Genomic DNA, 14,293 nt, shown 5'->3' on the forward strand with positions numbered 1-14,293 from the left:
ACTATAATACTGCTCATATGTACAAGAATATACAAGAATATAACTACTATAATACTGCTCCTATGTACAAGAATATAACTACTATAATACTGCTCCTATGTATAAGAATACTACTATAATACTGCTCCTATGTATAAGAATACTACTATAATACTTGCATGCTAAAGATACAATAATATAACAGTGCTTACCTCTCAGTTACACTTGGACTCCGCAGGGCGAGTTGTCCACATAATCGCCCACACACCCCAATAACGACAAGGAACGTTTTTTTTTTAAATAATTCACTCTATTTTATTCGGTCTTAAAATAGTTGTAACTTTTATTCTACAGACTTGTTTGAAAAACAGAAGTTCTCATCTCGCACCAAAAAATATATGTATTTATAATAACACTCTTATTATCTCCCCTCCCTGCCCCCAACGACCAAAACTAAAGAAAAAATACAACTGAGGAAACGTTTAAAGGAAAAAGAAGAGAAAAACAAAACAAACAAAACAAAAACAAAGCACATTGTGAATCTCATAGTTTAACCTCCTTATTTAACGGGTGATAACGGGGCAGGAACTACGGAGACTTGTCCTCGACATTCCCTGAAATGGTGAAAGAAACGAATATACAACTGATCTGCAAGACGGGAGAGCGAGGTCCATGTCTGGAGAACAGGGGGGGATGGGACAGCAATCAACGCGAGGAGAAGAGAAATGAGCGGCCGGACCGCGGCAGCACTCGCTGAAATCTGATTGGTTACTGTGACCCAATTTTTTTTTACTATGCCCGCTATGTTGGCCATCAGGTCGTCTCTAGACTAAAAAGGAGCATAAATATTATATATGGGAGCAAATTCATCCATGTAAGTGCCAGAATTATGGTGTCATTTCATGACTTGTGCCGTATTTATGATGATAATGTGTATTATACATTTTTTTTAAAACTTCTGCTCCTCGTGGGCGTGACCTGGCTGAAAGGGGTGTGGCTTATTGTGAGACAATGTGCAAAAAATAAAAAATGTGGCAACACATTTCTGGCACAAAGTAAGCCTATAGGTGGTGTAAACAGAGGGGTGTCTGCAAGTTTGAAAGTTAGCTCCTATACAAAAGTTTGCGGGAAAACTTTCCGATTGTTGGGGGGGTCCGTTCGCCGTGGCCCTCACCAATCCGGAGAACCGGGATTCTCTAGAGCCCTAGCTGGATGGGGCAGAGGTAGATCGTGCCCACTACCGCTCTAGATATTCTAGTCTGAGCGCTGAAGACCAGCCGAGTGCTGCGCTCAGCCATCTTTACGCACTCCCATTAGAATGAATGGGGTGGCGGTGCGCAGGAGCGGCGTCTACTCTATTCACCACTTCTCTAAATGGGTGGGGGCCATGGTGGTTGATCTCAACAATCGGAAAATGATTCCCTACCCCGTGGATAACTTTTAAACTTCAGACTACCCCCTACATATAAGACTAATGTTGGCTGGACCCACCGATATTGTTGAGCTCAGCCGACAGTCTAATGTGTATGGGGGGGGGGGGGGGGGAGGGAGAGATGACCAAAATATGGATACCCCTCTTTCGAGGGTTTGTACAAGCAAAACAGCACCGCCTCTCAAGAAAGGCCGTGTCTGGTATTGCAGCTCAGCACCATTGTTTTTCATATGGATGAGCTGCAATACCAGGCAAAAAGCCATGGATGAGAGTGGCGCTGTTTATGGGGGGAAAAAAACTATGACATCAATGGCCCACGTCTTGTCTTCCCACAAGATGGCCGCTTCCCCTCCGAGCGCACGGCCACCGAACCGTTAAGTGCATTGACCTTAGAAGAGTAAGGCGACTCGAAAAAAGGATAAAAAAAAAAAAAAAAAGACAAAAAAGGTGTCAAATAATAAAAAAATAAAAGGTTGGCGTCATTTGTGTAGTTGTCCGGCCCCCACGTATGTCCAGTGATTGCGTCCGCTCGTCTAACTATTAAACTCTTAAAATGAATATAAAGTAGTGTCTGAATGTTAAAAAAAAAAATGAAATAAAAACCAACGCTAAAACATGTAAAAATTCTGAAAGGGCAAAAAAATAAGCAAGAAGAACAAGAGTTCCTGAGCCGGAGGAGCCTCTGTGAGCACAGCGCCAAACCTATGGGCACACAACCTGACAAAAGATCGGTCCATCTGTCCACCGTAGAGGGGCTGGGCGAGCACAGACATGGCGCCGGGGCCGCGGGGTGATATAACCCATGGGGGGGCTTGGCGTATGAAACAGAAAGTTCCCTACAAACGCCAGTGTTTTTGTTTTTTTTAAAGCTGCGGGACATGGAGGCAATAGAGGAGCCGGCACTGCTATGGGGGACAGACTGGTGTAATGTGCGGCAAGGAAGAATCACGGTAGATACCAGTCACCTAAACTGCCTGTCTGCTAATAGATCGGGGTGGTGGGGGGTCCGCCATTCAAGACCCTCATGTGTAAGCCAAAATGGAGAACAGAAACAAAGTCTCCCCCTTTTGGAGGACCCGACAAATTCCGGCATTACACGGAAAGGTTACTGATGTGAGTAATGCTCCATTTCCCCTCTGGAGGCGCTGTAGGGAAATGAAACCCTTGCTACCAGGTTCGTTAAAGGGTCCCCCGAAGTGGTGCCCCCCTCATTGTAGACGCAGGCCCATCTAGTGCACCGACACTGATGACATGGGAGAGGCAGAGGTGCCATATTCACCAAGGAGCAGCATCCTTGTTTGCGGATAACGGAGTAGACCACCACCAACGTTGAGTAATTTTCATAAACTGGAAAGTAACTGCTTTTCTGAGACTCCCCAACCCTCCCAGCAAGTCTCAGCCCTATGAGACCCTCTTTTATAAAGAGGTGGTCTTCACAAATGCTATATATGGGTACTACATATATATTTGTTCCAGGAGCGTACATGTCCCCGGAGGGACCAATGAAAATCTGCGTGATCTCACGGGTGGCAGGTCCTTAGACTACCGCTGCCCCCTATGGGTCGTAGTCTGCAATTTCCCCGTTACCGCAGTACGGTAGTGATGCAAAACCTGGGGCCGTATATTACATGAGCGTCATCTACGGGGAAAGGGGGCGTCCAGTGTTAGCGGGTGGCTCTGGAGCAGACGACTGCCAGATGACTCCGTTACCACACACCACATATGGGAACCATCAGTGACCGCCTTTACTGCACTTCAGAGCTGCACTCACAATTCTGCTCACTCAAGAGCTGAAACCTCTGAACAGTTTCTGCGCATTCATTTCCTGCTGGACTCCCGCGGTTATAAAGCTACAACTCCTGGTGTGTCATGACAGTCTACCGCTGTCAGCGCATCATGAGCGTCATACTTTCCCAGATCTGGAGTGACGCGGGTTGCTGATCCCTGCCCTGGTAACGTGCTCTTCTGGAAAATGTTGTCCATGCGTCAGATGCTGCGGGCGATGTTATAGTAGCTCAGAAAAAGTAGGTGCTCGCCACTAAAACAGCAAATACCTGGTGTTCAGTCAGCAGAATTGTGAATACAGCTCCGGAGTACAAAACCGATTTACACAGCTACTCCGAATCGCTTACATGTAACACATACAAGTTATCTGTTACAGATGGACATGCCCTTTAATTTCGGTCTCCATTTGGGTATCTTAAGCCTCTGCCATCGATGTATATACCGTATTAGGTAACTGTTATTTAAGCAATTGCTTAAAGGGATGATTTCTAATCAGAAATAAGCTTCATGGTCTCCTCTAAATAAAAGGGGCGGCGAGTCCTGGCCGTAGTGGTTGTGACGTAATTCAAGCTACTGTTTCCACCTCTCATCTGACGTCACGGCGGCGCCATTTTCATCAGCCCTATGTCCAGACTATCCATTCTCCAGTCATTACTGGCAGTGACTAATGTGGCTACTGCCCCCCGGGATCGGGCTTGTAAGTCCTCCCTGGCCCGGCGCCCCTCTCTGCGGGGGCTCAGTGTAAGTCTCCGCATCTAAGGATACAGTATAAATATTTATGCATATATTATTATTATCATTTACCTTTTCATCAAAGAATTTAAATTAGTTAAGCACAAAAAAAAGGGTGGGGGAGGGGAGAAAAAAAAAAACCCCAAAACAACCCATCCCCCTAAATATGGAAAGTGCTTTATCTCATCATTTTTCTTTTTTTGGGGTTAGGTATCTCAATGGTGAGGGCAGGAAGCAATTTGGCTGGCCGCGCCACGAACGATAAAATAAAGTTACCCATGAGCTCGTTAATTCGAGACGCGTTTCTGGCCTCCTGGAAGAGAGCGACGGAAACTTCACAAGAGACGGTTGTGCCGCCGGGAAGAGGCGAGGACAGACCCCCGGGAGGGGTCAATGTTACAGTAAGTATTTGCGCCTGGAGTCCTCGTCCAGCGTTAGGTCCACTACTTCTGGGGGTGAAGTCCACGTCTGCTGGGCGCTGACGTTTGTCCATGATGGAGTTTGGTGCGAGCTGTGGTACTGAGAGCCGGCGGCGTGCTTCCAGGAAGACACACTCTGTATGACACCCCCCCGGGGATGGACGAACCTGTGAGGATAGACAACATATGGCAGCGTTACCCCCTCCGCAGACATGTGCATGCATGGGATACTATGCGAAATCTGTATGCAATGAGCTCCCCCTAGTGGTGGCTGCATGAAGTCATAATCTTATGTATCTCTGTATATGGTGAGCTCCCCCTAGTGGTGTCTGCAGGAAGTCACAATCTTATGTATCTCTGTATATGGGGAGCTCCCCCTAGTGGTGGCTGCAGGAAGTCACAATCTTATGTATCTCTGTATATGGGGAGCTCCCCCTAGTGGTGGCTGCAGGAAGTCACAATCTTATGTATCTCTGTATATGGGGAGCTCCCCCTAGCGGTGGCTGCAGGAAGTCACAATCTTCTGTATCTCTGTATATGGGGAGCTCCCCCTAGTGGTGGCTGCAGGAAGTCACAATCTTATGTATCTCTGTATATGGGGAGCTCCCCCTAGTGGTGGCTGTAAGAAGTCACAATTCTTATGTATCTCTGTATATGGGGAGCTCCCCCTAGTGGTGGCTGCAGGAAGTCACAATCTTATGTATCTCTGTATATGGGGAGCTCCCCCTAGTGGTGGCTGCAGGAAGTCACAATCTTCTGTATCTCTGTATATGGGGAGCTCCCCCTAGTGGTGGCTGCAGGAAGTCACAATCTTCTGTATCTCTGTATATGGGGAGCTCCCCCTAGTGGTGGCTGCAGGAAGTCACAATCTTATGTATCTCTGTATATTGGGAGCTCCCCCTAGCGGTGGCTGCAGGAAGTCACAATCTTATGTATCTCTGTATATGGGGAGCTCCCCCTAGTGCTGGCTGCAGGAAGTCACAATCTTATGTATCTCTGTATATTGGGAGCTCCCACTATCTCTGTATATGGGGAGCTCCCCCTAGTGGTGGCTGCAGGAAGTCACAATCTTATGTATCTCTGTATATGGGGAGCTCCCCCTAGTGGTGTCTGCAGGAAGTCACAATCTTATGTATCTCTGTATATGGGGAGCTCCCCCTAGTGGTGGCTGCAGGAAGTCACAATCTTATGTATCTCTGTATATGGGGAGCTCTCCCTAGTGCTGGCTGCAGGAAGTCACAATCTTATGTATCTCTGTATATGGGGAGCTCTCCCTAGTGGTGGCTGTAAGAAGTCACAATTCTTATGTATCTCTGTATATGGGGAGCTCCCCCTAGTGGTGGCTGCAGGAAGTCACAATCTTATGTATCTCTGTATATGGGGAGCTCCCCCTAGTGGTGGCTGCAGGAAGTCACAATCTTATGTATATCTGTATATGGGGAGCTCCCTCTAGTGGTGGCTGCAGGAAGTCACAATCTTATGTATCTCTGTATATGGGGAGCTCCCCCTAGTGCTGGCTGCAGGAAGTCACAATCTTCTGTATCTCTGTATATGGGGAGCTCCCCCTAGTGGTGGCTGCAGGAAGTCACAATCTTATGTATCTCTGTATATGGGGAGCTCCCCCTAGTGGTGGCTGCAGGAAGTCACAATCTTATGTATCTCTGTATATGGGGAGCTCCCCCTAGTGGTGGCTGCAGGAAGTCACAATCTTATGTATCTCTGTATATGGGGAGCTCCCCCTAGTGGTGGCTGCAGGAAGTCACAATCTTATGTATCTCTGTATATGGGGAGCTCCCCCTAGTGGTGGCTGCAGGAAGTCACAATCTTATGTATCTCGGTATATGGGGAGCTCCCCCTAGTGGTCGCTGCAGGAAGTCACAATCTTATGTATCTCTGTATATGGGGAGCTCCCCCTAGTGGTGGCTGCAGGAAGTCACAATCTTATGTATCTCTGTATATGGGGAGCTCCCCCTAGTGGTGTCTGCAGGAAGTCACAATCTTATGTATCTCTGTATATGGGGAGCTCCCCCTAGTGGTGGCTGCAGGAAGTCACAATCTTATGTATCTCTGTATATGGGGAGCTCTCCCTAGTGCTGGCCGCAGGAAGTCACAATCTTATGTATCTCTGTATATGGGGAGCTCCCCCTAGTGGTGGCTGCAGGAAGTCACAATCTTATGTATCTCTGTATATGGGGAGCTCCCCCTAGTGGTGGCTACAGGAAGTCACAATCTTATGTATCTCTGTATATGGGGAGCTCTCCCTAGTGCTGGCTGCAGGAAGTCACAATCTTATGTATCTCTGTATATGGGGAGCTCCCCCTAGTGGTGGCTACAGGAAGTCACAATCTTATGTATCTCTGTATATTGGGAGCTCCCCCTAGCGGTGGCTGCAGGAAGTCACAATCTTATGTATCTCTGTATATGGGGAGCTCCCACTAGCGGTGGCTGCAGGAAGTCACAATCTTATGTATCTCTGTATAGGAGCAGCTCCCCCTAGCGGTGGCTGCAGGAAGTCACAATCTTATGTATCTCTGTATATGAGCAGCTCCCCCTAGTGGTGGCTACAGGAAGTCACAATCTTATGTATCTCTGTATATGGGGAGCTCCCCCTAGTGGTGGCTGCAGGAAGTCACAATCTTATGTATCTCGGTATATGGGGAGCTCCCCCTAGTGGTGGCTGCAGGAAGTCACAATCTTATGTATCTCTGTATATGGGGAGCTCCCCCTAGTGGTGGCTGCAGGAAGTCACAATCTTATGTATCTCTGTATATGGGGAGCTCCCCCTAGTGGTGTCTGCAGGAAGTCACAATCTTATGTATCTCTGTATATGGGGAGCTCCCCCTAGTGGTGGCTGCAGGAAGTCACAATCTTATGTATCTCTGTATATGGGGAGCTCTCCCTAGTGCTGGCTGCAGGAAGTCACAATCTTATGTATCTCTGTATATGGGGAGCTCTCCCTAGTGGTGGCTGTAAGAAGTCACAATTCTTATGTATCTCTGTATATGGGGAGCTCCCCCTAGTGGTGGCTGCAGGAAGTCACAATCTTATGTATCTCTGTATATGGGGAGCTCCCCCTAGTGGTGGATGCAGGAAGTCACAATCTTATGTATCTCTGTATATAGGGAGCTCCCACTAGTGGTGGCTGCAGGAAGTCACAATCTTATGTATCTCTGTATATGGGGAGCTCCCCCTAGTGGTGGCTGTAAGAAGTCACAATTCTTATGTATCTCTGTATATGGGGAGTTCCCCCTAGTGGTGGCTGCAGGAAGTCACAATCTTATGTATCTCTGTATATGGGGAGTTCCCCCTAGTGGTGGCTGCAGGAAGTCACAATCTTATGTATCTCTGTATATGGGGAGCTCCCCCTAGTGGTGGATGCAGGAAGTCACAATCTTATGTATCTCTGTATATGGGGAGCTCCCCCTAGTGGTGGCTGCAGGAAGTCACAATCTTATCATTAAACCCTCCAACAAGGAGGTGGGCAGTCACCCAGATACGTGAAGCCTTTAATCTCCTCTACGGCCGCCGTCCTAATTACGTCAGACTGAAATGTAAAGGTAGCAGTGGAAAACTCACGGGCAGATTTATGTAATGATGGACGTACCTGGCTTGTTCCTGCACCCCCACAATCTCCACCTCGCTGCCGGAAGATGCAATGTGAATTTCATCATTGTTCTGCGCACCCCCAGGGGGTAATTTATCACAAGATGGCAGCCCTGAATCTATATGACCTGCAAAGAAAAGAAAAAAAAAATCATAAGGACCGATGTGTAAGATCGGGCAAAGCAATAACCAGGCAATAGCACCAATCACAGCGCGGACGTTCTCGGGGCGTTTAGAGACCGGTCCTGATTCGGGGGCTTTTCTTTGATGTGAGCTCGGCTGATTTCTGCAGACAATGTAGTAGGAAATATTTGAGTAGGGTCCCGTCAGGACTTTGCAGCTCAATGATGTCGCCATAGCCCAGGGGTGCACAGACAGGCCTACAATGTGGATCTCTGTGGCCCCCTCCACTTTCAGGACACAGACAGGATTGTTTTGTAGCAGAAGAACAAATAACACCATGTCTCGCTCACACCAATGAAAAGCTCAGTGAGTTTGGTGCTGATATGGGGAGAAATAAATCTGGTGTCTCTCAACAAAATAGGAGGCACTGAGCAGCACTGGGAGTCTGGCACCGTTACACGCGGCACCGATGAGCAGTGGGAGTCTGGCACCGTCACAGGCGGCACCGATTAGCAGTGGGAGTCTGGCACCGTTACACGCGGCACTGATGGGCAGTGGGAGTCTGGCACCGTTACACGCGGCACTGATGGGCAGTGGGAGTCTGGCACCGTCACAGGCGGCACCGATTAGCAGTGGGAGTCTGGCACCGTCACAGGCGGCACCGATTAGCAGTGGGAGTCTGGCACCGTTACACGCGGCACCGATTAGCAGTGGGAGTCTGGCACCGTCACAGGCGGCACCGATTAGCAGTGGGAGTCTGGCACTGTTACACGCGGCACTGATGGGCAGTGGGAGTCTGGCACCGTTACACGCGGCACTGATGGGCAGTGGGAGTCTGGCACCGTTACACGCGGCACCGATTAGCAGTGGGAGTCTGGCACCGTCACAGGCGGCACCGATTAGCAGTGGGAGTCTGGCACCGTTACACGCGGCACCGATTAGCAGTGGGAGTCTGGCACCGTCACAGGCGGCACCGATTAGCAGTGGGAGTCTGGCACCGTCACACGCGGCACCGATTAGCAGTGGGAGTCTGGCACCGTTACACGCGGCACTGATGGGCAGTGGGAGTCTGGCACCGTCACAGGCGGCACCGATTAGCAGTGGGAGTCTGGCACCGTCACAGGCGGCACCGATTAGCAGTGGGAGTCTGGCACCGTTACACGCGGCACCGATGAGCAGTGGGAGTCTGGCACCATTACAGGCGGCACCGATTAGCAGTGGGAGTCTGGCACCGTCACAGGCGGCACCGATTAGCAGTGGGAGTCTGGCACCGTTACACGCGGCACCGATGAGCAGTGGGAGTCTGGCACCGTCACAGGCGGCACCGATTAGCAGTGGGAGTCTGGCACCGTTACACGCGGCACCGATGAGCAGTGGGAGTCTGGCACCGTCACAGGCGGCACCGATTAGCAGTGGGAGTCTGGCACCGTCACAGGCGGCACAGATTAGCAGTGGGAGTCTGGCACTGTTACACGCGGCACCGATTAGCAGTGGGAGTCTGGCACCATTACAGGCGGCACCGATTAGCAGTGGGAGTCTTTAACCTGTAGTATGATTATGGGGAAGAACCGGAGTATTTGGGTCGGTCACAGGGGATGGGGTGGTGTACATGAAACCCAATGCCGACCTCTGTCACCGGTGAAATGATTGGGACTACGCCATGGTTAAAAGGGTTTCTTAAGACTTTCTCATGGCCGTCTGGTCCATTCATCCGGCTCTCTCCACTGCAGTTTGTGAAATGTTCAGGAGGTTTCACTCACACATTGTGATCCACGGAGCGGCCGTGTGCCCGTAGTCACATAGGTGGCTGCCCATTGTGAACCAGGCCCTAGACAGTGACCTGTCGGGTGATGCAGAGGCAGTGACCTTGTAAGGGTATGTGCACACGTTGCGGATTTTGCTGCAGATCCGCAGCGGTTTTGACGCTGCGGATCTGCAGCTTTTTCCATGAGTTTACAGTACCATGTAAACCTATGGAAACCAAAATCCGCAGCGCACATGCTGTGAAAAAAAACGCACGGAAACATAGCGTTGTTTATTCCGCAGCATGTTCATTCTTTGTGCGGATTCCACAGCGGTTTACACCTGCTCCATTATAGGAATCCGCAGGTGTAAAACTGCAGGTGGTATCCGCACAAAAAAAGCAGTAATTCCGCAGGTAATCCACAGTGCGGTTTACCTGCGGATTTACAAAAACAGGTGCGGAAAAATCCGCAGACATCCCACCTACGTGTGCACATAGCCTAAAGCTGCACTTCATCTTGACCACCGATGACCCCAGAGAGAGGCAGAAACCCCCATGAAGCAGAAGTCAATTCTCTTAATATTCCAGAAAAAAAAAATCTCCAATGCCAAATCTGGCAATCTGAATTTTGAGGTAAGAGCTTTATACAAATTTTTTTTTTTTAGAAATTCAGTGTGTACCTGTCCAATGAGATAGATAAATGTGTATGTGTGACCCGACCTCGATCAGGGCATTGACATTACAGTGGCCCCGGGCAGGGATCTCCAGTGTCACTGCTCTTACTGTAAAGAACCCTCTCCATTTCTGACTGGCAGGTGAGGGTCTCTGGGGCTAATGGGGGAGAGCTGCTTCTGAGCAGACAGCTGCCTAACAGCCAGGAGGAGCTTCTAGGTGATGTTTGTGAGAAAAAAGGAATGACTAAGGACCAGGGAATCTGTCAGCAGGTAGGCGGCGGCAACAGGCCAGTAGGTGAGGACGAGGTTTTTTTTTTCTTCTTTTTGTTTTATTTTCCACCTCCCTTTCCCAATTAAAGGGAGTAGGTCAGCAGGTTTTGCCATGCAATTCGAAAGAAGAATAATGTAGGGGCAGAGAGCCCGATTCCAGCTATGTGTCACTTACTGGACTGCCTGATACAGTTACGATAGAATCTCTGCTGTTGATGTAGCAGTGCTATAAATGCTGAGCTGTGTATAACCCCGCCCACATCCCCGATTGGCTGACAATGCACAGGATACACAGGAAGCAGCCAATCAGTGGTGGGGGCGGGATTGGACCAGACGGCACGAAACACCTAGTCTCGCAGTGATAATCTCTTGCTGATAAAACACTGATTGTATTGAACCTACAGTACAAAGCCTGTTAAGTGACATAGCTGAAATCAGGGTCTCTGCCCCTACATCATGCCGCTCTCAGATTAAATAGAAACTACCTTCTGACAGATTCGCTTTAATAATTTTCGCTTTGACAACATGATTGGTCACCCCAAGCCTACCCCCCAACTAAGCAACAAATCCCCTAAATGACATCCATGCGCCCTAATAACAAAAACGACATTAAAATCGGGTAAGGCGGTAAACAGAGCCACAGATGTACCAGAATCGGCGTTGAGTTCTTCTAGTAGCCCCCTTGTGCGCCATGATGCCAGAGGTTCCTGCTTGGACACAGAATTATGCTCCTTGACAACTGTGGCGGCCAGCATGTTGTCAACGCTCAACACCTCGGGGTCGGAGTTTGTGTCGGAGATGTCATAATGGGTGACAACGGGTGGACCGTCTGTAACAAGAGAGGAGCATACGGTAAACCCAGGGGGCGCAGCACACTATATAAAAAGCACATGACTAAATCCCTGATGAGCCCTGCGTGCGTCCATACGGGGGGCAGCGTCATACGGACCGCCAGTAACTGCATCTAGTCCCATCCAGAGCAGCATTCATAATTCTGACACCCGCTGATGCTGTAACACCATGTACTCTCGTGTAGGGGTCTCCAGCGATACCCTTCATCATGGCATATTACATAGGAAGACACTGAACCAGCAGGGAGCTGCGAGCATAATCACTGTACGATAAAAAGTTTGGCCTCGGCGCCATTTTCCAGATCTCTGCTTGCTGTCAGTGAATCGTGAAATTCTTGCTTACACAGCTGAGGGTATGTTACAATTGCATCCGGTGTAAAGAGGAGGAGTCCCAGTGGGGGTTCGATTGCATTTTAGGGGAACTTCATGTCATACTCTGGGGATACACCACAATTAGGGGTCCCAGGGAGCCCCCCGATCCATGCTTCTGCATTCAGTCTCCGCCCATGTACATAACTGAGGGTCTCTGATGGCCAGTGCTGAATGAAGGGGCTGCAGCGCTCGGGTGAGTGTCGCACCCCCACACTTCTTACCCCGGCACGGCCAGGAGCTGCTAAGACCGATAGTCATTATTATGGGAAAAGATTCAGCAGACGTTTGTATGCCGATGAGTCAAGTGGGCGGAGTTACACAGTGATTGACAGCCTTCCCTGTGTGAGTATGTATGCAGACATAGCTGTCAATCACATTAGGACCGCCCATCGGACTCGCGTACAGACAGAATGGATTACAATGAATAAAGCACACGTTATGCTGGATCTTTTCCCACAAATCTTTATATCCTTCTGCTCAGCACCGTCCTGTCCGCAGATCAGGCTGCATGACGGGTTCCCTTTAAGTGACTATTTGGGGGGGAAGGATCTGAATGGGATTTATATGCAGCACCAGAAGCTGCCATGACTGAATGGATAAACATGGTGTCTGGGAAACTACGAGGGGGTGGACGCTTTATGGAGCATCGCGGCCCATTATTCAGCAGTTTGGTGGGAGCACCAGGAATTCATCCTCCACTGATCCACCTGGAAAACCCTTTACAAAATGGGCTTAAAGGCAATCTGCCAGCAAGTTTTTACTATATAATCTACGTGCTGCATAAAATCGAGGCAGATACCCTGATTTCATGGATGTCTCACTTATCTTATCAGGCTTGGGGCTGTAATTTCAATACAATCAGTGTTTTATCAGCAAGAGATTATCACTGCAAGACTAGGTGTCTTGTGCCTCCTGGTCCAACCCCCCACCACTGATTGGCTGACAATGCATAGTGTACACAGGAAGCAGCCAATCAGATGTGTGGGCAGGGTTATACACAGCAGTCTGAACATGACTACTTCTACAGCAGAGAAAATAGGGATTGTATCAAAACTGAACTAAGCAGCCCAGTAAGTGACATCACTGGAATCAGGGTCTCTGCACCTACATCATGGTACTAACAGATTACAGAGCTGACAGATTCCCTTTAATTGGAGGTGGAAAATAAAACAAATAGAAAATAAAAAAAAACCTTCATACTCCCCTACGGACCTGGTGGATCTGACTATTGCCCAATAGGCTCCTGTCTTCCTCTTTTGGCAGGGAGACGTCATGTGAACACTGCAGCCAATCAGTGGCTGCAGCCGATCTATTGCCCAATAGGCTCCTGTCTTCCTCTTTTGGCAGGGAGACGTCATGTGAACACTGCAGCCAATTAGTGGCTGCAGCCGATCTATTGCCCAATAGGCTCCTGTCTTCCTCTTTTGGCAGGAAGACGTCATGTGAACACTGCAGCCAATCAGTGGCTGCAGCCGATCTATTGCCCAATAGGCTCCTGTCTTCCTCTTTTGGCAGGGAGACGTCATGTGAACACTGCAGCCAATCAGTGGCTGCAGCCAATCTATTGCCCAATAGGCTCCTGTCTTCCTCTTTTGGCAGGGAGACGTCATGTGAACACTGCAGCCAATCAGTGGCTGCAGCCGATCTATTGCCCAATAGGCTCCTGTCTTCCTCTTTTGGCAGGAAGACGTCATGTGAACACTGCAGCCAATCAGTGGCTGCAGCCGATCTATTGCCCAATAGGCTCCTGTCTTCCTCTTTTGGCAGGGAGACGTCATGTGAACACTGCAGCCAATCAGTGGCTGCAGCCAATCTATTGCCCAATAGGCTCCTGTCTTCCTCTTTTGGCAGGGAGACGTCATGTGAACACTGCAGCCAATCAGTGGCTGCAGCCGATCTATTGCCCAATAGGCTCCTGTCTTCCTCTTTTGGCAGGAAGACGTCATGTGAACACTGCAGCCAATCAGTGGCTGCAGCCGATCTATTGCCCAATAGGCTCCTGTCTTCCTCTTTTGGCAGGGAGACATCATGTGAACACTGCAGCCAATCAGTGGCTGCAGCCAATCTATTACCCAATAGGCTCCTGTCTTCCTCTTTTGGCAGGGAGACGTCATGTGAACACTGCAGCCAATCAGTATGTGTTTGTCCCCCCCTCCCCAGTAATAAATTTGTGGATGACCCCATTAAGCAATCTTTCCTACAATGTATCAGCGCAGGTAGGAGGCATCATCCCTCGCAATGGATAAGTAACTAGCTGCGGAGACTTTTTGATTTGTTCGGTGTTTAGTTGCAAACAAGATATTTTTCCC

General features: G+C 49.2%; 1 protein-coding gene across 2 annotated transcripts in view; it reads right to left on the minus strand.

The window, feature by feature from the left end:
- Window positions 1-267: 267 nt before the first annotated feature.
- ARK2N (arkadia (RNF111) N-terminal like PKA signaling regulator 2N) overlaps window positions 268-14,293 on the minus strand; it is a 48,795-nt gene continuing 34,769 nt past the window's right edge. The window contains exons 3-5 of one of the 2 annotated variants that reach the window (XM_069747045.1): window positions 11,411-11,590; window positions 7,952-8,078; window positions 268-4,514 (exon numbers count right to left, since the gene is read on the minus strand). In XM_069747045.1, coding sequence (XP_069603146.1) covers window positions 4,325-4,514; window positions 7,952-8,078; window positions 11,411-11,590 — 497 coding nt within the window. In that variant the 3' untranslated portion in view covers window positions 268-4,324. The remainder of the gene's footprint in view (window positions 4,515-7,951; window positions 8,079-11,410; window positions 11,591-14,293) is intronic. The other variant, XM_069747064.1, reaches the window with a different exon arrangement.

The sequence above is a fragment of the Ranitomeya imitator genome, chromosome 1 (genome assembly GCF_032444005.1).
Source record: "Ranitomeya imitator isolate aRanImi1 chromosome 1, aRanImi1.pri, whole genome shotgun sequence".
Taxonomy (NCBI): domain Eukaryota; kingdom Metazoa; phylum Chordata; class Amphibia; order Anura; family Dendrobatidae; genus Ranitomeya; species Ranitomeya imitator.